This window comes from Wickerhamomyces anomalus, assembly GCF_001661255.1.
Source record: "Wickerhamomyces anomalus NRRL Y-366-8 unplaced genomic scaffold WICANscaffold_4, whole genome shotgun sequence".
Classification (NCBI taxonomy): domain Eukaryota; kingdom Fungi; phylum Ascomycota; class Saccharomycetes; order Phaffomycetales; family Wickerhamomycetaceae; genus Hansenula; species Hansenula anomala.
Genome location: NW_017567113.1, coordinates 1,355,825 through 1,378,212, shown reverse-complemented (window position 1 = coordinate 1,378,212; position 22,388 = coordinate 1,355,825). Strand labels below are relative to the sequence as shown.

Here is a 22,388-nt window from a genome sequence, read left to right as displayed (position 1 = left end):
GTTCAAGTCAACCACTTCAATTGCACAATGTCTTTCTCAGATTTCTCAAAAGCTGAATCAATTGCTTCCTTAAACAGCTTCTTAGCTGATAAATCATACATCCAAGGGTAAGTTTCAATTCAATTTGCTGAAGAACAATTCATCATTCGATCCTTGATTCACTTCGTCGAACTTTTTAAAAAAGCACCATGTGGTTATTTTTTTTCAAAGTATCAACGTTTTGAAGAAAAGAATTGATTCAATCCAATGCTTTTGCTTTCAATCTTAATGATGAACACAATCTTTGGTCCGTGTTTATGAAACGGAGTTCAAGACCGTTGTATGAGTATCAACCCAATCAAGTTTCACTTTCCTGACAATAAGCTTGAAAGCAAAAGTGCATTTTTTTCATTGCATTGAGATGAGAATCAGCAATATCCACTATAATTCGTGATATACTGACCATTTCCTTCTAGTACTTCTGCCACCCAAGCTGATGTCTCCGTTTACAAAGCTTTCCAAAAAGAATACCCAGCTTTAACTAGATGGTTAAACCACATTGCTTCATTCACTGAAGAATTTGAACAATTACCAGCTGGTGAAGTTCCAGCTTCAAAAGAAGCCCCAGCTGCTGCTGATGATGAAGACGATGTCGATTTATTCGGTTCCGATGATGATGAAGTTGATGAAGAAGCTGAAAAATTAAAACAACAAAGATTAGCTGATTATGCTGCCAAAAAAGCTGCTAAAGGTCCTAAACCAGCTGCTAAATCTATGGTTTCATTAGATGTTAAACCATGGGATGATGAAACCGATTTAGAACAAATGCTTGCCAACGTTAAATCTATCGAAGTTGATGGTTTAGTTTGGGGTGCTCACCAATGGGTCCCAGTTGGTTTCGGTATTAAAAAATTACAAATCAACTTGGTTATTGAAGATGATAAAGTTTCCTTAACTGATTTACAAGCTTCCATTGAAGAAGATGAAGACCATGTCCAATCTACTGATGTTGTTGCTATGTCAAAAATCTAAGAAGGCTTTAGATCTTTATTTCACTTCAGTTCTATAGCTAGATATAGTCTTTTAATGTATTGGGTTATGTTTTTTTATGTTTGAAACTGTAGATTCCTATTTATAATTTTATGACCACTTGTGTTGTCTGTAGTCTGGGTTTGTTTTTTAAACTAGACTTTAGATGTGATTTCAAACTGGTTCAACCCGTGATTCGTGACAGAATGAAAAAAAAAACTACGATATATTCGATCTAAATAAAAGTCTAATGTTTTGTTCTAAACCACCAAAAAGTCAATTCCTGATTTCAACCATTCTTTACTTGATAAAATTTCCTCCCATGACTTACCTGTAGCCCAGCATTCTTCAGCAATAACTCCTATAGTGTGGATAGTACCCATCTTTGCATTTGTGTACAAGACATCTATAAATTTTCTGAAATGTCTTTTTTGATAATTTGTTTGACATGCACAAGACATGGTAAACACAGGCCAAACCATTTGTGTCACATGGGTAGAAGTGCTTTCCATAGACCCATAAATAGAGATAAATTCCAACAATAACCCATTGACGATTTCTTTTTCCTCAGGATGAACTAATAGATAGAAATTCAAAAGAACTGCAATAGACCAACATTGTGAACATTTCATCCTCAAGGTAATTTCATTTTCATCAGTATCGTTTGCAAATAATACAAATTCTCTGTACCTTAATAATTCGTTTTTCACCTTGACAAATATTTCATGTGCTTGTTTCTTGTTCAAATGTTTTTCTTTCAATCCTTTTCTAAGTTCACACAATCTAGCAATACATTTGAATATTTCACCTGGACAACCCATGACTTGGAATGTAGATATTGAACTATTCTTATCCCCATACCAAGTATCATCACAAAATGGAACTCTACAATCTGGTGAAACAACAGCAGTTATAGTGTCAAACCATGACAAGGTGATAATCAATGTTGCACTTTCTTCAATATTCTCCAGATATGTCTTAAATGTAGAATCCTTAACGATACCACTGAATAATTGGAAAAACGTTCTAACTAATGCTGATCTTCCAGATTCTAGCACACTGAAAAGTAGATGAACATGGATCAGTAGCAATATCACAAAGAAATTGGACCTTTGCTTCTCTAACGGCTGTTGCTTCAAATTCTTTATAATTTGGTCAACGTCAAGCCCATCGTCACCGATTGAGCCCAGTGATTTATCTCTCAGATAATCAATAAGATACTCCATGGTGTTATTTATATGGTTCATCCCAGTCCTGTAAAACTCTTTGGCCCCTTTAGTTTCATATAGATGGATACATGCTAAGGAAATGAAACAACTTTTGGCAACCTCAAAATCACAGTACTTCAATGCTAATTGAGGCCATGGTGTACTAGGATGTGCATCTAGCAATGGTAACAATCTTTTAAAGAAATGCTTTAACATCATGTTTTCTTCAAAATAAGACAATTTTGACACATCCTTGTTTTCAGTATTACCGTCATTTGCAGGTGATGTATTAAAATCATTCAAAAATGGGGGCAGATCACCACCTGAAGCAAAAGAAGGAAAAATATCTTGAAAGATTTGAAAATCATCTAGGGCTTCAGGCTTGTCAAAGTCAAGCGGTGTAGTTGGATCTCTGATTTTTGGATTTGAACTAGACGAAGTTAACTCGCTTATAGACAGAACTGAGTTCGAGTTTGAGTTATTATTATTCTGATGTAGCACATTTTGATAATTATAATTACCTTCAGTGTGACTTTCTTCAATGCTAACACCATCTGTATCTATAGCTTCATCAACATTTTGATCAATCATCGAATCAGTACTTGAGGATTTACCCATTTCAATCCCAGTTCTTTTGGCCAAACTTTCTTGCAATCTAGGTCTTCCTCTAAAACCATGTATCAATTCCCCCTTTGAATTCTTCTTCAGGGCTGTTGAGTTGCGGCTATCATCAACATCGAATGAAAGTTTAAGACCATATCCTTCACACTCTTTACCACTTTTTATGCAGTTATTACAAGAAGGTTTACCTTCATCACACTTCCTTCTTCTAGTTATTTAACAGATTAGCAGTCATATTCAGTATTTTAAAAAGTGCTCTCTACCTACCTTTTCTTACAGGTCCAACAGCCTGTCCTTACTCTTCTAATTTTTGTCATTGCTGGTGTACGAGCTCAATGACTCTTATAACTCATAAACTACTGTTCGACAAAAATGCTGAGTTTTTCTTATCTACGATCCTATCAAGCTTTCAACGTCCTGTCTTGACATTCTTAGTTCCGACCACTACCCCCGAGTTTGATATAAATTTGATTAGTGTGTACACAAAAACTAACCTACACAAAAAGGTATTGATTTAAAATTTGCTGAATATCATTTATTACAAATCTAAATACGTTAAAAGAACTGGAACTGCTAATTAGCTCAATAAAGTAGACTGGACATAGGGGCCGCTGATCTAATGATGGTAATAATAATAATAATGATGATGATGATGATCGTTTAAGGAAGCCAAAAAGAAAGCCTGGATCCACAATATAGGATTGTTTCAAAGAAGAAACTGAATACCTCAAGCTCATTATTGCTAATTGCTTATTCAAACCGTGTCATATTTGAAGCAATGAAGACAGAAGCATTCTATTTATCCTACCTATTCCCAAGCTGTTCTAATCCAAACCAAAGATGACTAACAATGAATTTCAATGAAACTCCAAAGCATCGCAAAATCACTCCATCATTCTTATCAGAATACAAAGGAAAGTTTAACGGTCATATTAAAAGGTTACAGTTTCTACATATAGAAGAATTATTGTGTGCATTGGAATTAAATTTTCAGTTCTGAATACTTTTTACCAGTAAGCATAGGGTATAGCCATACCTGAGGGGTCAAAAACTTCTATCTGAAAGAAGCAACAACCAAACAAAAGCTCAATAGTTAAATTTAATGAACATTTGAGAATATATCAAGCAAACACACATAAACTATACAATAAAAAATGAGAAGTAAATTGGAAAGGACTAAGATAGCATATGAATCAAAATAATTAATGGGACAGTAAGGCAGTAAATAATATAAAGGAACCAACGTATCAAAGACGACAGTAAAACGAAAACTACAACACTTCGATATAATCAAACATTACAAAGCAAACCGATTCAAATTGAAGACAAAGAGAAAAACTTCATCAAATCTCTGACACTGCTAGACATAGCGAGGGCGCACCAAATGCTCCCCCAAAACGGAGTATTTCCTGAAACGCTCCAGAAGTGTTTATAAAAGCCAAATTCAATACAATATTTGGCGAAGCACACTGAAATGACCCTCCGATGGGCGAAATTTGAAATTTAAGTGCGATATGCATAAGTTTTCATCGAAAATGATGCACACCCGAATCTTAACCCTTAGATTCAATCAACCACTGTTCGATCAAACAAATAAAGCTCCAAATTAAACAACAACCAAAAAAAAACTTGTTCTCTAAAGGAATTTGCTCAGTTAAACGAATTCATTGGTTAAGCTCTTAATCTCCATGAAGAACGAGGGAAACAATTGCCTGAGTGTACTTCTGAATTAGAGCCAGACCATGAAGCTTCAAGCCACAAACTCTTTCCATAGAATAGGGTACCCATTGCACAACAAATTTATTAAATAAAAATAGGTAGTTTAATGTCTGGACTGACAAGATTCTCCAAACATTGCAGTCGATACGTGTCTCCTTGGAGACTTCACTGGAACAACCGAAATTAGGGGATATATCTGAAGTCAAGGGGAACCTCTGAAGTCAAGGGAAACGACTGCTGTCAAGGGGAACCTCTGAAGTCAAGGGAAACGACAGAAGTCCTGGGAAACCACAGAAGTCAAGGGAAACCACAGAAGTCAAGGGAAACGACAGCAGTCATAGGTAAAGACTGCTGTCATGGGGAAATAATCACTTCAGCTCTCACCAGCATATAAAAAATAATGGACAAATGCAAATTCAAAATACATATTTGAAACACCTGAACTCGGGAAAAGAACAACAACTGTTCCGCAAAATATAGATCCAAACTGAATGCTCGCACAAGTTCAATTTAGTAAAGAATTTCAAGAACTTTCATAGATCCAGTCTACTCATAATTCAAATACTAAAACTACGGGACAGTAGTGCTAGAAGGAATCAGAATGGCTTGATGCAAGTCTATTGCTACAGTGACCTCGTATTTTTCAGTATTACTTGGGAGATACGAGAATACTCCGGAAACAGCAGCTCTATTGTCGAGTTCAAAGGTTACTGAATCTGTATGTGTAGCTCTGTCTGGTCAACTTGTCGATTAACCATACGATATCTTCCCTTTAAGTTTGCTAGAAGCAATGATATTCAGGGCCGAGATATAACTACACGATTAACCTATTGTTAACACAAACGTAACCCCGCTACGAACTTGTTTCCTAGGTAAATTTTCAAACTCACATATACGAGTGCCGTATATGTATTTACGCAGTCTCCTAGGGTATTGCTACGGTGATAGAAGGTTCAAAGAGTATTAGCATAGTAACATAAAGATAAAACATGAAAGCAAAGCAAGTTGAACCGCACCCAATAATTAGTTGTCATGTCCTAATTCTTTACTTAGTCTTTAGGATCTTAAATATAAACGTAGAGCCATAGATCCTGATCAGAACCGCCAGAAACAGGTATAGGCAGACCTCATGGGACGGTTTAAGGCTGTTCGCATATAGACATGGCTTTGGCCGCGCCTGGGAACTTTTGGGTCTTCGCTCTACGTTCTATAATGCTACTGGCAGTAGTAAGACATAATTGGCCTGCTCGTGTGTGGTAGCTTTACCGGGTGTTGCCGGTGGAGACGTGGTGCGGTTGTAGTCCTAGAGATTCACTGTTACAGTAACATCTATGACAACGCGTTGTCTGGAGCGCCTAATTGAAACCACAGTAATCACTCTGGTGAATTTGTTCCCCGTGTTATTGCCTCTAGAGACTGTTGGAGAGGTGATAACTAGGGTTACGATGCATACAGTGTAACTTTACGAATGTTTTTGAAAAGAAGCAGTGTTTTCCGAGAATTACATGCTGTTTTGATTTGTAGTATAGATTTCTATCAGTTTTGGGACTGACAGCTGGCTGTTTTAAGCAATTGGCCTTAAATGTGGTTAAAGGTGGCTCCATTACACGATATCAGAGCCTGTTTCTCATAGGGTATCCTTAGAGTAAGAGTCAGCAAGCAAAAAGGTCCTTTTGTAGCTACATTAGGAGATATCGTGGATATTTTGTACATTGTCCATTATATTTGTCAAGAACGATTGTTCGCCTGTTTGTCACACAGTCTTTGAATCCGAGGATTAAAGGCTGAGTTGCTGAATAGGGTGAAAAAAATAAAGAATTTGAAAAATCGGATCATGCTCAACATTAGTCTGAAAATGGTTGATTGTTCTTTCCTATGTCGGCCCAATGTGCTTAAAATTTGTATATTTACTGCAATTGTTAACTTGAGTCAATTGGCTTACCTGAAAATTTGGTGAATCCGGTTGTTTTTTGGGGTATGTGGTGTTTGGGGTCGATGTGTTTATGTTTTCTGTATTCCTTTATAGAAGACATGACCAAAGACCTTTTATCTTTTAATTTCTAAGGGTGCCATGAAAAGTAAGAATTATCACCCAAAAATTGTTGGAATGAGCTGGACTATAGCTTGAATGGGTTTACAACCGAGTGTTTTGGCAGTTTAAGGGCAATACTTTTTTTGTTATAGGCGATTTTGCACTTTTTGACTTTTGAAGAAGATTAATGTAAAGATAGCATGCGTTGTGGGGTTTGCAATTGTTTTCCGGGCGTTTTCGATATTAATCTTGTAAACCGATAGTTTTTGGCTCTAATAATATGTTTAAAAAAAGAGATCATAGCTACAAAAAGTTTTCTTGTCGACAGCAATAATTGCCCTGTTAGTGGTTTGCATATTCAAGTTATACAATCTTTTGTTTAACAAAAAAGCTTCTTAAATGCTTTAATTGCCAGATACAAGTTGCTCCTAAAACAACTAATTGAATAATAGACCAATTGACAACTTTTGAATTTGTAGATTCACTTTGATCTCTAAATTTGGACTCTCTTTCTCTGGTCAATTCTTGCTCTCTTCTGATATCTAGAATTTTTTTATTCAATGCTTTAACTTTCCCTGTCAATGATTGAACATGTTCCGTTTTTTTGCTATCCAATGTTTCTGGGTCACCAATTTCGAAATCAACAGTAACTTTAGTCTTTGTCTTGGCTAACCATCCTTGTGATTGTGGTTGGAAACATATTCTGTGCTCACCACTGTCGATAGCAGTAAATGTAAATTCACCTGTTGGAGAACCCTTTTGGTGGACAACTCTGTGGTTATCATCAAAAACTTCCTTTTTGTATTGTTAGAATTCATTGCAATGATGGAATTAGTGTGACCGTTTAAAAACATACCTCAACATCTATGATGATCCCAAGCTCGTTTGAAGCTGCTTGTTTAAATTGATTTAATTGTGGATCAAAAGCTTCGACATTGTATTTCCCTAAGAGTAAAGTACCTTGAGATAACTCCTTATAAAAACACTTTCTATCACCTCCAAGGATGTAAAAATAGAAGGCGTTTGCCACTGAGAGATATAAAAATAGGATTTGTAGCTTCATATCCCTAATTGGTTTGGTTTTTGTGGTTGTAAATTACTGCTTGGTTGTGAATTAGGTGTACGTTTTTGTGTTTTTTTTTTCATTCAAAACGCGATTCAGAAGTGAAAAGGCCACACACGAAGGTCTTGAACCTTGATCGAATTAATACTACATTTTATGTAAAAGATACCTTTGTGATGTGATGCTTGTATAATCGAAAAGCAACATTTCCTTGTATCACATATCGCTGATAGTGATTCTCGTCAAAAAGTTTCAATGTCCTTTTAGTTCAGACTTTTTTTTCGCAGCTTTCTATTTCCACGTGACTTTGTTTTTCAAGTTTCTTAACGCGAAACATGTAGCTATGAAAATTGAAAAATTAGCAAGTTCCAATAGCATTTAAAGCAACAGCTGTGATTCTTTTTGAGGTAACCATGAACCTATCTCTTCTAGATCCATTTGCTGTCTTGAAAGAGTTCCCGGAAACATTGACTAATACATTATCCTTCGGTCATTCTGTTTTCATCAAGTATAATGATACAGGTGATTACCTTGCGTCAGGTTTATCAAGTGGAACTATATTAATCATCGATAATGATACAAAGAACGTTATAATGAAGCTTAAGGGACATATAAGGTCTATTCAATCATTGTCATGGTCAAAATGTGGTCGGTATCTGCTATCGGCATCAAGAGATTGGAAATGTTTACTTTGGGATTTGAAGTTTAATAAGATCATAAGAAAATTTAATTTTAATGGACCCATTTGGAACGCTGAATTGAATCCTAATGATCTTTCAGAAATAGTCATATCACTTTATGATGATACTCCGAAGTTCATCAACAATAATGAAGTTAAAGAACTTGATGACAGTAAAACATTGGTGACAATTTTCCATCCAGATGGTGAACTTATATTTACAGGTACGAATAAGGGACTTATAAAGATCATATCAAGGACAAGCTTGAAAGTTTTATTTGAAGAGAAAATATCAAACTCCAGTATCAAAAATATAATCATATCAAGTAATGGGCGTAAGATGGCAGTCAATTCATCAGATCGTATCATACGACAAATTTCACTGCCAGATTTTTCAACTGATCCACAATTATGGGAACTTGAAACAGAGCACAAATATCAAGATGTTGTTAATAGGCTTCAATGGAATTCAATTTTGTTCAATAGTAACTCTGAATATTTAATTGCTTCAGCATTTGGATCGGCACATGTTATTTATATGTGGGAAACATCTATGGGTTCATTAGTCAAAATTCTGGAAGGTCCTAAAGAGGAACTAGTTGACATTGAATGGAATTTCAAAAAATGCATAATAGGAGCTACAGGTATTGATAGTGGTACAATTTATTTATGGACGTTAGTGATACCTCAAAAATGGAGTGCATTGGCACCGGATTTTGTTGAAATTGAAGAGAATATCAATTATGAAGAGAAAGAAGATGAATTTGATATTGTTCCAGAAGATGAGATTAACCAAAAACAACTAAATGCAGAAGATGAGTATATTGACATTTTAACAAAGGATAAAAGTGATGCAAGAGGATATGACCTAAAGAGTACGTTTGTGATAACGATTGACTATGAAGGTATTGACCTATCTGATGGTGATGATTGATGGGAAATATGATAAGTAAATGTTTTTGAGGTTTTTGTGTCAACATAACGTTTGTGCATGATGTTCTAGATCACAGAACATTGTCATTGTGAATGAATTCGGCTAATAGGACGGGCATCTCTATTAAAGGGTCAAATTTCAGTATTTAGTCAGATTTTATGCAAGGTTTCTGTTGGTAATTTATATACAGTGAGCCACTGGGCTTTATTTGTTTGGTTGTTTGTAGGACTAACCTTGAGGCAGGTCAACCTAAAAAGACTGGAAAGAGTATTCGTACTTGGATTGAAAACGAGATAGTGTGTGTTCTACCAGAAGCATTGGTCCATTTCGAAATTGAAGGCGATTGGTAAATAGACTTTTCATACATTTATTTCTTAGCTCATTTTATAAGGGGGTCAAGTTGGAACAATGTCGATGCCTATATGTCAATAAAAGCACTATTTTAAGCGCGACCGGCTAGCAAAGCTCGGAAGTAGAATGAAGACTGAGTCTGGATCCTTCAATGAATTATCAGCTAGGTGTTAGTGATAAGAAGATACTTTAATTACTTTTAAAGGGAGCTGAGTAAGCTTAAAGGGAGCGAAATAGATATACTTGAAAGCATGAGCATGATTTTTCCATACGTTTAGCTCTCGACACAAAATCATTTGATAGATATTCAAGGTATACTGGTTAACATACAAACAATATTCACAATATCCTCTATCTTTTGCCAAAATTACCAGGAAACAGAAATGTGCGTGTATTGAAACATTAATGATGAGGTCTATAATCTTCAATTGATCTATTTTCAGAGTTCTGCTTAGCTCGACATAAATAATAATAGGCTTGTACTTAGATCATATATGTACGTAGTTATTTTCCAGAACAAAGAGCATTCTGGCTGTTCTATTGAACCTCTGATAGAATCGATTGCAGAATTGGCTAGTATCTTAACAATTAATTTTCAGTTTAGATACAATTTTGAGAGACTTCTGCGCAGCCAATATATAGAGCTTCTTGTGTTAAATTATGGTTCAATACCAAAGCAGTGAAATTAGAAAGGATTCATTGCACCTAGTTTCTCTTGTCGAATGTGGATGAGGTGAAATTCGATAAGTTCTAGGTACTATGTGCACATATAATAAACAGTAATGGTTTTCAGTATTGATACCTAGTGTTTTAGTTTTGAGTTGAGGGTAGACTGTGGTTTCAACCTTGAGACAAAAGACCAACAGAAATCGCACTGTTAAAATTAAACAACTATCAAAGTGAAGACTCAGAAGACTGCAAAAGACAAAGAGACAAACCAATATTTTGGTAGTTTCTTTTGGGAAAGGGTAAACCGATCGAATTTATACAGCTGAGTGGAATACACTCACGGTTCACCTCCCGTTTCTGCCTAGCTGGAAGGAAGCTTGAGCAGAGGTCCCTTGGAAGGTTTCTGCCTAGCACCGGATCTTGTCTGCCTGGGGTCGAGAGCTTTAGGCCGGAGCTAAAGTCGACCTGGGTCCTGAACGTGCAGGATGGATTGGCACAGTTGAAAAAAAAGTCCCAACCCTAAAAAGCTCAATCATCATCATCACCAACATCACCAATTATCAAGAGTGAGTATTGGATATCTATAATGGCTTGCTGGGAGAGGCTCTCCCTTGTATAGCACCTGCCTTTTCCAGGTCTTCTTAGTAGAGTAGGAGCCAGTAGGCTCCCAGCTGGAGCAGCTTCTAGACCTTCGCGGTGGGATGCACAAAGGTCTTGCTCATTTGTTAAGAACACAACATTCAGCTGTTGATACTACAATTTCCATAGTGATGGTGAAACCATGGACAAATCCATTTCGAAGGTGATGATAATTACATAAAAGCGAGATTATTTAAATGCTGCGATTCCCTCCTTTCCTTTGATCTCGCTCAACACAACCAACACAGGCACAGCAGTACTACCATCCACAGCGTAGTAGTATCTCTGACCATACCAGCATCATCCCAAATACAGAGACTCGTTTAGAACAGAATGGTATGTAAACGCAGTGATTCCAAGGAGAGAGAAAGAGAGATCAAAGGACACATTCCTCTCGTGGGCACCCTCTTCAGCTTCAGCTACTAACCACAATGAACCAGGCGTATGACAAGATCAACCACCAGCAGAATCTCTCCATCCATTCACTCAACTCCATAGTGGAGCCTTTGACTCCTCCAGATCTTGGTGACCAGACTTTCAACTCTTCCATTTTTACCAATAACTCAAACGGTGCCTCTACAGCATCATCCACTCCTCTATCAAGTCTCAACACAAACATTGGAGGAAACACCTACAGATCAAGATTCAAGTCGCTACCTCTCGTTAATGAGTTGGACCAAAAATTCAACCAATTCAATATCAAGAACCTTCAAAATCTCTCCCAACCTCCACAACAATCTTTCCAAAAACAAGAATTTAACCTGACTCTTCCAAGCAATACCAAAGCTGGCTCTGGTGTTACTAATGGGTCTATTCCTCAGATTTCACTTCAACAATATCATTCTCAATCAGCCTTTGGAGCTGGAGGTGCCCAACAACCCCCAGTCCCACAGAGACAAAAATCACAGCCATTACTGTTGCAACAACATCAACATCATTCTTCATTACCAACTTTGACTTTCACTGCTAATTCATCTACTGCTTCAAATACATCTCAACCTCAAACCCCTAAGATAGAAATCCCAAATTATAAAAACTACGATGAACTAAATTTGATTCCAATTGAAAGTCTTGATATATTGAAACTATCAGTTGATCAATACGGCTGCCGTTTTCTTCAAAAAAAGTTGGATTTGGATTCTTCAATCAAAGATGTGATCTTCAACAAGATTTTCAATAACTTGATCAATTTGATCATAGATCCATTTGGGAACTATCTTATTCAAAAATTGATAGATCATCTTTCAACTTATCAAAAAGACTTGATGATTGAAAAAATCCATGGATACTTGTTTTTGATTTCGATCAATCAATATGGAACTAGAAGTTTACAAAAAATCATTGATAAGATTTCAAATACCTATCAAATTGACTTGGTTATCAAAGGTTTACAAATGAATGATGTTCCAAATGTTAGCATTGAAGATAATAACATTGTAAAACTTATTAAAGACTTGAATGGTAACCATGTTATTCAAAAATGTATTTTCAAATTTCCACCTGAAAAATTTCAATTCCTTATAGATTCAATTTGTATGGATAATAACATTGTTAGAATCTCAACTCATAAACATGGCTGTTGTGTTTTACAAAAATTGTTGAATAATGCAAATTTCAATCAAATTTTGAAAATTTCCAATAATCTGTTGATTTATTTGGATGATTTGATCAATGATCAATTTGGTAACTATATTATTCAATTTTTATTTGAGTTAAATTTTTTGAAAAGTTCAAACAGTATTAACTTTTTGATTGATGATTTCTTCAACAGAATCTATGGTAACTTGATCCAATTGTCATGTCTTAAATTTTCTTCAAATGTTGTTGAAAAGTTTATCAAAATTTTGAAACATAAACAAAATTATGTCTACTTAATTGAAATCATCAAATTTGTTGACTCCAATTTTGAGATCTTAATCAAGGATAAGTTTGGTAATTATGTCATTCAAACTTTAATTGATCAATTCTATGATGTTGTTGAATTGAGCACTGAAATGAACAATTTGATTTTGAATATCAAAAGTTACTTGCCAGTTATAAAATCTGCACCATATGCCAGAAAAATCCAATTGAAAATTCAGCAATTGGAAACAAACTATAACTTGATGTCTTCAGCTTCTTCAATTAATTCATTTGAAAGAAATGGGGGACATGGTGGGGGCAACTTTCACACAAACTCGGCGTTTCAGTTTGATAATGATCAATTCAGAAATCCAAAGAATCAGTATTATATGAATTATAATTCCAATCCTCATTTCATCAATGATCAACAATTCATCTCAAGCTCAACTCAATTTATATACCCACCACCTCCAACGAATTCAGATTTTCCTGCACCAAATCAATTCCAATCCCAATGATAGAATATTTCATGGGTCATTTGCCACCAAGCTCCTTGATAGAAAAAAAAATTGTACGAATTAATAACCTGAAAGACTGATGTGGGCTTCTTTGCTATTGGTTGATATGATACCTATTTTTACTTTATTTTTATTTTGAACAGGATTGATTGATCGAGGATTTTCTATACAACTGCCCATGCAGCCCTGGTTTTCTTGTTTTATATACTTATCAGTTGTCTATGTGTTTATGTTATGTGTTTTATTATTATTATTATTTTATTATGACTATTTTCTATTATGTATTTATGTGTTAAATAAATGTTTGGTTTTAATTAATTTGTTCATTTTCGCTTTTTGCGGTATCAAGAAAGCTTCCTGATTCGGAAAATTGCCCGATTTCCGACGTTGATGAGATGCGGCAGTTGGCACAAAAAAAATCCAAAACAAAAACAAAGTGGAAAAAAAAAAAAATAAAAAAAAAAAGGAGGGACATTAGTTGGTGTTCGGGTGGGACATAAACGAAAACGTCTGTTTTCTACAATTTAAGTCAAGCACAGCCAATTTTTAACCGTAAAATCCTATATTCTTTCCATCTGTAGTCAAAAGTTTTTGTGCACTACCTTTCAAACTTGAGCAGCTATCGATTGCCTGCTCGTCAGAACTGAACTCAATGGTTCTCAATGGAACAGGGTTTGTGATGTTGAAAAATTCACACAACGATTGGTTCTGAAGTCTTGCTATACGATCATCAATCATTTCTAACTGTTCACCAAAAACATTTTGGACTGATTTGGCAGTATTGTAGTCAACTAGTGGATTTTTAAACCCCATTCTGATATCAAATAATTTCAATTTAGAACCCAAATATGAACAAAGAACGCGATCAGCACTCAAACATTTTATATTTATAAGTGGCGAATTTCCCCTTCTATTATCATTTCCTTGAGAAAATCTCCTATAATCTAACCTATCATCCACAACCATAGCTTGCCCATTTCGAGCTCCTAAAACATAAATGTTCTTCTCTTTTGAATCTATCGACAAAACATCAAACCCTTTATAGATTACTTGCCTATTAGATCCAAATAAATTTGAGCTATATTTAAGCACACTCTTACTTCCACATATCAGAATGGAGTCACTATGATAATTGTAAATTGATTTGTTGAATGATTCATTTTTTGGACTTTGAACATGACTCCTTGTTGTCATATGAGGAACTTCGGTACTCAATTCAACTTCACTAGGTTCATCAGGACTACCACCAAACCATGTCCTTATAATTGGTCTTGTCTCGTTATTTTCAACTATTGTTAGATCTCTCAAAAGTGAAGTCACTTTATCAACTCTATGGAGTTTGAGCATTGGGAACAACTCTTGAGTTGAGTTGAATTCTAAAGATTCTAAGGGTATCTCATATATATTATTGAGACTACTCAATATCATACTTTGGCCATCACAAGTAATTTTCTTTAAAGAATCGGAGTTCAATCTGCCTCTTGTCTTCATTGATCCTTCAAATCGTAACTTGGTAATCTCAAACTCCTGAATGCTGGCTCTTATTTGATCTATGGGTCTCGAACTAATCATTGATTGGATATGCTGAGCTTCTTTAAGTGCGAATGGAACATTATTGGTAGGTTTGATTTCGAATTTGGCCCTTTTCCTAGATCTCTCATTCTTTTCATTCACTTTTTTTATTGAACTCGAACTGTATTTGCTAGCTCTAGAACCACCATCATTATGAGTTATCTTGAAATATTTCTTCTTTGTTTCATCGAAATAGTATCCAGGTATCTCCATCACTAGTTATTCCTAGTTTCATTTGATAGTTCTGGTTGTCATTTCATGAAATGGTGGAGCTCTTCTCTTATCCTGTGCTTCACTTTTTTTTTTTCTTCCGAGACCCATGGTTACGGGGCACTTGCAGAATATGGGTCTGGATCGTGGACTCTGGACTCTCGTTATAGGTACACGAGTTGTGATAACTCTACAGAACTAACTTCAAACAACCTATAAGAGATCACACATTTTATTAAATATATTTTTCATCAATCGTTATCTATAAGCTCACAGAGGCAACTAAGTATTCTTTCAATTCAAAGCAGTGTTAAAAATTGAAATACGAGATCTTCTAGTTGGAGGAAATGGGATCTCAGGGTCTTCATAAAGGTTATCACTTGCAGACCATGTTGCTGGGCAGATTGATCTATTTCTAAAGAAGCGCTGGTCTGCAGTAGCTTCTTCTGTAGCTTGTACAGGTTGTGCCTCAACTTCACGACGACAAAGAGGACATGAAATGTTTGACTTTAACCATTCTAAGAGACAAGAACGACCAAAGATATGGCCACATGGCATTTGAACAGGTATATGCTCACCTTCTGGTTCGTTGTCTTCTGGTTCCTTGCCGGTATCTTTGTGTTTTGATTGTTTTGCTAATCTATGGTATTCTGAATATCTTGAACCAGTTGGATCTTTAGGAAAAATAATTGGAGGGTCATCTGTTAGCAGTTCGCGTGTATCATTAATGCTTATAGTAATGGGTTTCGAGTCATTTGCACGTCCTTCATTCTTGGGTTGATCAAATTTATCATAGCAAATTGAGCATACTCTTTCTGATTCCTTAAGTGTTGTTGGATCTATTATCTTCAACCTCTTTATGGCATCTTTAGTAGCTTTTTTCTTTCTTGGTCGATTGGATTCCATTAATGATTGAACCATATCTCTCAAATTGTTTGGTAAATTTCCAAAGTTGAACACCGGTTCACCAACCACAGCACCATCCGAAGTAATATTTGTTCTATCTATTGTGACTGAAAAGCTTGGAAACCCTTGAGTAAATGATCCTCTGAATAAAACATCTGGACTTCTTTCATTATCAGTATTGGCTTCTAGAAGAGTTGCGTTTCCTGACTCCAGGTGTTGAGCTAGGGCGTCTGTTGCGACTCGTATATTCTGGGCCCCACTAGTTCTATTTTGACCATCAAAGTTGGTTTGACTTGACTGGCTTGTCACTGGTGTGTTGGATCCTGCAAAATTGGAGCTGTTCTCGCTTGATGATGACATTGTTGAGGAGCTAGTTGTTGATAAAGTTGTTAGAAATCTGACATATCTTTTTTCTTTGGCACTGAACGCCTCTTTTTTGCTAGATGCTTCTTCCACGAAATTTGGGCACAAGACATCTAGTAGAAATTAGGTAGACTTCGATGAACTCAAAATGCTTGCACATTCTTTGTCCGTTGTTTTACTGCGAATATGGCGGTGGCTATTGAAGGCCAGAGGGTTTTTATTATGGCGTAACTAAGATTTAGCATTTAAACATTATAATACACTTCTCATGACTCTATAAATACTGAGCTCTTATCGATTCGACCATTTGTCTTTGTTGTGGTGGTAGCCCACCAATATTATCAGGTGGTAATGTTAAAACTTGTGCGATCATGCTAGCTTCATTAGGATCTAATTTAGCCAGTTTTTCACCGGTGCGAGCCGATAGGTTTGGCCATCTTGGATCAGGTTGAGGTGCAAGTTGTGAATGAATTGGTGGTGGTGGTGTAGGAATAGCGCTTGATGGTTGAGAAGTCTGAGCTTGTTGTTGTATAGCGGCAGTTAATGTATTAATATCGATCAATCCCATCAAGATCATGGATTGGACCATAGTTATTGCTAAATTAGGCGACATGTCAAAAGCTTGTTGAGCAGACGCAACATTTGTTGCAGCCAGTTGTTTTAAAGTCGATATGAATTCGATCAATTGCACTGGGGGTATATGCTGTAAATTTTGTGATATTTTGTCATCAGCTCTAAAAGCTGATGGGTTAAATTGAGGTAAATATTGGGAAGCTTTCGCTAAAACTTCAGGCATTGGTTCTTGTTTAACTGGTTGTTGGAAAGGAGGCGGTGGAAGTTGATGAATTCCAGGTTGAGGAACTGGTGTAACTGATGAATTATAACCCATTGGAGTATTGTTACCTTGGTTTGGGAATCCCATTTGTGGAGGTTCACTGCTAGAATCACGCATACCAGCAGGAATCTGAACATAATACGGTAAAAAGTTTTTATTTAACTCTAGAACAGGTCTATTGATAGGATGCGTAGTTCTTAAACCTTCTTTTGACAATTCAACTCTTAGTTTTCTTTTTGGACCTAATTTAATTTCACTCAACAATTGTAAAGCAATAGCAGCTTCATGAGGATTCAAATATTCCACGAAACAGAAATTCTTACCTCTTCCTTGAGGATCAATTCTGGATCTGATGTCTACAACTTTCCCACTTCCAGCAACCACGCTGGAAACAATTTGTTCGTTCCAATCATTTGGAATATTACCAAGATATATAACAGATGAAGCGTTTGCTAACGAATTGGGGGTAGCGACCCCGGCTAATCTTGCTTTTTCAGATTGGATCTCGCCACTTGTTTCTCTTCTATTTCTGTCTCGTATCGAGTAGTTATTTCGTGACATTATGGATTCTTGATGAGCATGTAACGGTCTTGGGGTTGTTTATTTTGTTGCAAAACTTGAGTTTTCAAGTTTTCTGAACATTTTTCGTCAACCAAAAAAAAAAAAACACGACTTATGTAATACACTAAATTTTAAGAACCTACAACATTAAATTCAATACATCATCCTATGATATTACAAATCTATATCAAGCCACCATATACCCCGTTTTGTGCATTCTCCTTAATTTGAAGGATAGAAGCTCGCTGGTCTTCGGGAAGTTGTGCAAGCTCTTGATCTGAGATCTCTAAAACTTGTTTAATTAGAGCAAGTTTCTCTTCGTCTATTTGTTCTTCTTCTTGTACTTGTGGCACATCTCCATTGGTTTGGTTTTCTTGTATTGCACTTCCTAATAAAATCTGTGTAATGTCTTCTGGACTAGCTTTCTGTGTAATCAAAAGGGTTTCAACTAAAGCATAAGATAGTTGAGGGCATTGTGCTAATAACTCTTCCATTAAAATCGGATTCTTCTGTGACATTTGTTTGACATCCCTTATCAAATTGTTCAAGCGTGTTGGGTCAAGAGACTGAAGTGTTTGAGAAATTGCATCTGAATATGATTCACCTGGTCTCAACGATCTTCCTGGAGGCAATGGTGGTAATGTATCTTCAGATCTATTATTTCCCTTTCCAGAGTTGTTTCCAGTTCCATTACTTCCTGACAGAGAGTTTTCATTTGAGAAGTCACATTTTAAAGATCTATTACCAATTGAGTAGTTGTTCAAGTTTCTAACAGCAGAGGATGCGGTCTCAACATCTGAATAATGTTGTTAGTTTGGAACATTAGAGCATTCATGCATAATACTTACCTTTATACTCAACGAAAGCGAAACCTTTGGATTTTCCTGTTTCTTTGTCAAACATCATTTTCAAGTTCACAACAGGGCCGATTGATTTTGCAATGTCTAAATGTTGTTAGTCTCCATGGCTTCAGAGCGAAATTGAAAGCACATACCTAGCACCTGTTCCTCTGTCTGGTCATATGGGATGGACCCTATGTAAATCACCTTCCCTGGCACTTTCTCTGACATTTCTTTTACTGCTAATTGCACTTTCTCGCTGGTTGTTGTTGGTGTCACAAACAACTTCAGTTCAGCTTCGAATCGAAAACTTCACCACTAAGAAAAACACAACTGCACAACCGTCGCGACGCAGCGTGTGCACCGGCGTTTTTTTTTCCTATCAAAAACTGGGAAAAACACAAAAAACCATAACAGACACATCAAAAGCACCAATAGACAACCTGCTTCACGCGACAACTGTTCTGCTCCGAGTACGCTATAAAGCATTCAGTAGTCCCTACAAAGCCATACATACAACCGCGTGTAGCCAAGTTACGTCGTCTGCTTACAAGTCCGGAGAATCTGTGCTTTAAAATGGAGGTGAAGGAAATCAAAACACACATCACAAGTTTGGAGAAGGCGAAGGATGACAAAACCATCCTAAACATTCTCAACATTCTTAAGAATGAAATAAAACCAACAGAAAAGCTTTTGAGGGTGGGTATTTCAAATTTTTTTTGTGCTCTTGGTGACGTTTATGAATACTAACAATTTTGATAACTAGGAAACAAAAGTTGGGATTGTTGTTAACAGATACAAAGGATCAGAGAATCAAGAAATCTCTACACTTGTTAAAAAAATCATCAAGTTTTGGAAGGATGAAGTTTCACGTGAAAAGAAGGCTAAAGGTAGTACAACAACATCACAGAAAGCTGCTTCTCCTAACACTTCAACAACATCAAACAATACAACAACCACTTTACACAAAAAATTTGTTGCTAATGGACCAAGAAATGCCTTGAATGATGGTATCAAAGTGGATTTCTATGAAAACAAAACAAGAAACGGTGCTGTCTCAGCCTTATACAATGGGTTATGCATTGAATCAGAGCATCCACCTAATGCCTTACTAAAAGTTGCTAAAGAGATTGAAGCTGAAGTGTTTTCAGCTGAAAGATTTGATACAAGTTCGAACACAAAATATGCACAGAGACTAAGAACCTTGACATCCAATTTGAGACAAAAAAACAATCCAGAATTGAGAAATAAGATCAATAATGGTGATTTACTTCCAAAAGATTTCATAAATATGAGTCCAAAAGAAATGGCACCAGAATCGCTAAAGAAAGAATTGGAGGAGATTAAGAGAAAGAATTTGTTCAACGCTCAAGGTGCTACACAAGAAAGAGCTGTCACTGATAGATTCACTTGTGGTAAATGTAAAGAAAAGAAGGTTAGTTATTACCAACTGCAAACCAGATCTGCTGATGAACCTTTAACTACTTTCTGTACCTGTGAGAATTGTGGGAACAGATGGAAGTTCTCCTGAGAAGAATTACTTGTATAAACTTATAAATTTTGTAAACTAGCTGATTTTCGCTTATATGACATTTTGTAGAATCTGGCTCGGATTTTTCGAATGGAAGCAAAAAAAAAAAAAAAAAAAATGGAGAAATCTCGTTGACATATCAAGCCATTAGCCAACATACCTATTCAAAATGTTTAGATTTGCTTCAAGATCAATTTCAAGAGCCTCAGCTCTATCACCAAGATGTTTAAAATCAAGATTGAGTCCATCTTATACTGCAAGTTTCAATGTTGCCTTCAAAAGAACATATGCCTCTCAAACTGAAGGTGGTGATATAATCGCAGATTTTACACAAAAAGTTAAAACAATCCATCTGTATGTTAGGATTGTTATTCTTATCACTTCAAATGTGAAAATAACTAACCTTGAAATAGGTTGGTGAGGCCATTGTAAAAGTTCAAAAGCTTTTACATGAAAAAGGTATCGATACATCAAGTGGAGAACTATCACCAATGCAATATGTCAAGATCTTTAGTGATAAAGAGATTAGAGAATCATTTGAAACTTGTGAGTTAACTCTGCTAAGATAAAAAGTGGGCAAGACTAATTATTTTATCTAAAATAGTGAGTGTAGAAATGAAGAAAGCTGATATCAAGTTTTCAAAAGACCAGTAAGTATTGAACTTTATAGATCTTAAAGTATCATCAGAGACTAACAAGCAACTCAAAAGAATTGAATCATTAATGAAAGTTTTGGGTTTAGAAAAATAAGAGTAATCTAGTGCATTATTTACATCAATATCATTTCATTAAAACAAATCATTATTCTATAGTTAATTCTTATGTAATTAAAGTTCTTTTAGTGTCCATTGTAAAGTTTTGATCTTTGAATTTGATATAATCCAAAAAACCCCATATTTTCTGTTCAGTGTATGGTATCTTCTGCCACCAATACAGATCTTTTGAGGTTGGATAAATAAAAAGTTTATAAGTTAGATTGTAAATATTGAATGGTACTTCAAAATTTTGGAAAGTTACCGTTATTGATAACAATGAAACTAGTATTAAATTCAGTACCAGTGTCAGTTGATTGGGTGTTATTAATAATGAATAGATTCTGTTGAATAGTATTGTGAAAAAGATAAGACACGTTGATGTGTTCTTGTTTTCTGGTCTATATGGCTTCGGTGATTCATTGAAAGAGTTACCAAGGCTTGATATCCTTGAGTTTATATGATCGTCTAAATCTTTGAGTTGTTTTTCTTGAAGTGAGATTGTGTCGTTGTTCTCTTTTGGTAATGGTGAACTTGTAACCAAAGGGTACTTCTTGTCAACTTTCCCAATATTTGATGATGAATCTTCATTAACCATTTCATTAACTAGTGCTATAATATCCAGTTCAACAAGACCATTTATAAAATCTAATAATAAGACTTTCCTTATTGCAACGTCATAATATTGATTGATGAAAAGGTTAGATACTTCATGGATCTTCGCGTCAATATTTATTCCAAAGTTTAGCTCTATCAGTGTAAGCAATTGAGTAATCTGAGCAGCAAGGATGTAGCTTTCATCTTCATTCAAACAATTTATTAGATACTCGATCTTTTCCTTGACTTGTGTGTACTTCATCTGTTTGGATGACAAAAGCTGACGATGGAGCACAATTATGGTTCAGTTTTGTTTTTCAGATTTGATTTTTTTTTGTAAACAAACCTGACACATCGCTTTTTTACGGCCTTGGAGATGTTACACAGATTATAAAACTATTTAACTTAAAATTCTTTATGTTAGCTGTGACTTATAGTCTGTGGAAGGATAAAAACTAGTGCTTATAACTGTTGATTTCGTCTCATCAAATTGATTAAGTTGAATTTTTACCTCTTCAGGGCCATTTTAATCAATTTTGTCGCATTAAAGCCTACAATGACACCAACATGGCCATAGTTAATACTGAGAACAAAAGTTCTTTATGAAACGTTACCAGAATTGCAATTCTACCTCTAATTCTATAATTGTGATTCCATGGGCAAGTCACGTGGAATACGCTCATAGTGAGTGGGCTTTTTTCATTTGAGATTTGACACAAAAAGCAGTGGAAACGAATGAAAACAGTCCAATCAAGAGCACAGGGACTCCAAAAAGGCAGAACTACAACACTAGACACAACTCATCAACACAATCTCTTCATTTCTATTCCAAATGCTCAAACCCACGATAAGATCCAGCACTTAAGCTTATCCATCAGCATCCACAGTTTACTCTACCTGCGAGTGGCCGTAGCAGCTTGCCGTGCACTTGCACGTTAC

At 35.7% G+C, this 22,388-nt stretch overlaps 12 protein-coding genes across 12 annotated transcripts; 5 read left to right on the top strand and 7 right to left on the bottom strand.

Annotated features, from left to right (window-relative positions):
• Positions 1-27: 27 nt before the first annotated feature.
• EFB1 (translation elongation factor 1 subunit beta) lies at positions 28-1,011 on the top strand (the record flags this gene model as incomplete). The annotated part of the gene is made up of 2 exons (XM_019185781.1): positions 28-107; positions 456-1,011. 2 exons carry the CDS (start codon positions 28-30, stop codon positions 1,009-1,011), a joined length of 636 nt encoding a protein of 211 aa, XP_019038374.1.
• A 257-nt stretch (positions 1,012-1,268) lies between these two features.
• Positions 1,269-2,807, bottom strand: WICANDRAFT_32592 (uncharacterized protein; the record flags this gene model as incomplete). Its single annotated transcript, XM_019181983.1, has 1 exon — positions 1,269-2,807. The coding sequence occupies one exon, from the start codon at positions 2,805-2,807 to the stop codon at positions 1,269-1,271; it is 1,539 nt and encodes a 512-aa protein (XP_019038373.1).
• Positions 2,808-3,172: 365 nt separating this feature from the next.
• On the top strand, positions 3,173-3,355 carry WICANDRAFT_84800 (uncharacterized protein; the record flags this gene model as incomplete). The annotated part of the gene is made up of 1 exon (XM_019185780.1): positions 3,173-3,355. One exon carries the CDS (start codon positions 3,173-3,175, stop codon positions 3,353-3,355), a length of 183 nt encoding a protein of 60 aa, XP_019038372.1.
• A 3,596-nt stretch (positions 3,356-6,951) lies between these two features.
• Positions 6,952-7,673, bottom strand: WICANDRAFT_69537 (emp24/gp25L/p24 family protein; the record flags this gene model as incomplete). The annotated part of the gene is made up of 2 exons (XM_019184170.1): positions 7,445-7,673; positions 6,952-7,383 (listed from the first exon to the last, which is right to left on the bottom strand). The coding sequence occupies exons 1-2, from the start codon at positions 7,649-7,651 to the stop codon at positions 6,952-6,954; spliced, it is 639 nt and encodes a 212-aa protein (XP_019038371.1). The 5' UTR covers positions 7,652-7,673.
• A 391-nt stretch (positions 7,674-8,064) lies between these two features.
• Positions 8,065-9,264, top strand: SWD1 (COMPASS subunit protein SWD1; the record flags this gene model as incomplete). The annotated part of the gene is made up of 1 exon (XM_019181915.1): positions 8,065-9,264. One exon carries the CDS (start codon positions 8,065-8,067, stop codon positions 9,262-9,264), a length of 1,200 nt encoding a protein of 399 aa, XP_019038370.1.
• Positions 9,265-11,996: 2,732 nt separating this feature from the next.
• On the top strand, positions 11,997-13,283 carry MPT5 (Mpt5p; the record flags this gene model as incomplete). Its single annotated transcript, XM_019181897.1, has 1 exon — positions 11,997-13,283. A coding segment is annotated over one exon (1,287 nt), but the record flags the coding sequence as incomplete, so codon positions are not given.
• Positions 13,284-13,829: 546 nt separating this feature from the next.
• WICANDRAFT_79688 (uncharacterized protein) lies at positions 13,830-15,068 on the bottom strand (the record flags this gene model as incomplete). The annotated part of the gene is made up of 1 exon (XM_019184935.1): positions 13,830-15,068. The coding sequence occupies one exon, from the start codon at positions 15,066-15,068 to the stop codon at positions 13,830-13,832; it is 1,239 nt and encodes a 412-aa protein (XP_019038368.1).
• Positions 15,069-15,359: 291 nt separating this feature from the next.
• WICANDRAFT_79687 (uncharacterized protein) lies at positions 15,360-16,331 on the bottom strand (the record flags this gene model as incomplete). Its single annotated transcript, XM_019184934.1, has 1 exon — positions 15,360-16,331. The coding sequence occupies one exon, from the start codon at positions 16,329-16,331 to the stop codon at positions 15,360-15,362; it is 972 nt and encodes a 323-aa protein (XP_019038367.1).
• Positions 16,332-16,532: 201 nt separating this feature from the next.
• On the bottom strand, positions 16,533-17,823 carry PTI1 (cleavage polyadenylation factor subunit PTI1). Its single transcript, XM_019186442.1, has one exon. The coding sequence runs from the start codon at positions 17,728-17,730 to the stop codon at positions 16,609-16,611; it is 1,122 nt and encodes a 373-aa protein (XP_019038366.1). The 5' UTR covers positions 17,731-17,823; the 3' UTR covers positions 16,533-16,608.
• An 89-nt stretch (positions 17,824-17,912) lies between these two features.
• On the bottom strand, positions 17,913-18,800 carry RNA15 (Rna15p; the record flags this gene model as incomplete). Its single annotated transcript, XM_019184933.1, has 3 exons — positions 17,913-18,526; positions 18,579-18,674; positions 18,725-18,800. The coding sequence occupies 3 exons, from the start codon at positions 18,798-18,800 to the stop codon at positions 17,913-17,915; spliced, it is 786 nt and encodes a 261-aa protein (XP_019038365.1).
• Positions 18,801-19,145: 345 nt separating this feature from the next.
• Positions 19,146-20,100, top strand: DST1 (transcription elongation factor DST1; the record flags this gene model as incomplete). Its single annotated transcript, XM_019185779.1, has 2 exons — positions 19,146-19,268; positions 19,336-20,100. 2 exons carry the CDS (start codon positions 19,146-19,148, stop codon positions 20,098-20,100), a joined length of 888 nt encoding a protein of 295 aa, XP_019038364.1.
• An 819-nt stretch (positions 20,101-20,919) lies between these two features.
• Positions 20,920-21,711, bottom strand: WICANDRAFT_63652 (uncharacterized protein; the record flags this gene model as incomplete). The annotated part of the gene is made up of 1 exon (XM_019183592.1): positions 20,920-21,711. One exon carries the CDS (start codon positions 21,709-21,711, stop codon positions 20,920-20,922), a length of 792 nt encoding a protein of 263 aa, XP_019038363.1.
• Between the last annotated feature and the right edge of the window lie 677 nt (positions 21,712-22,388).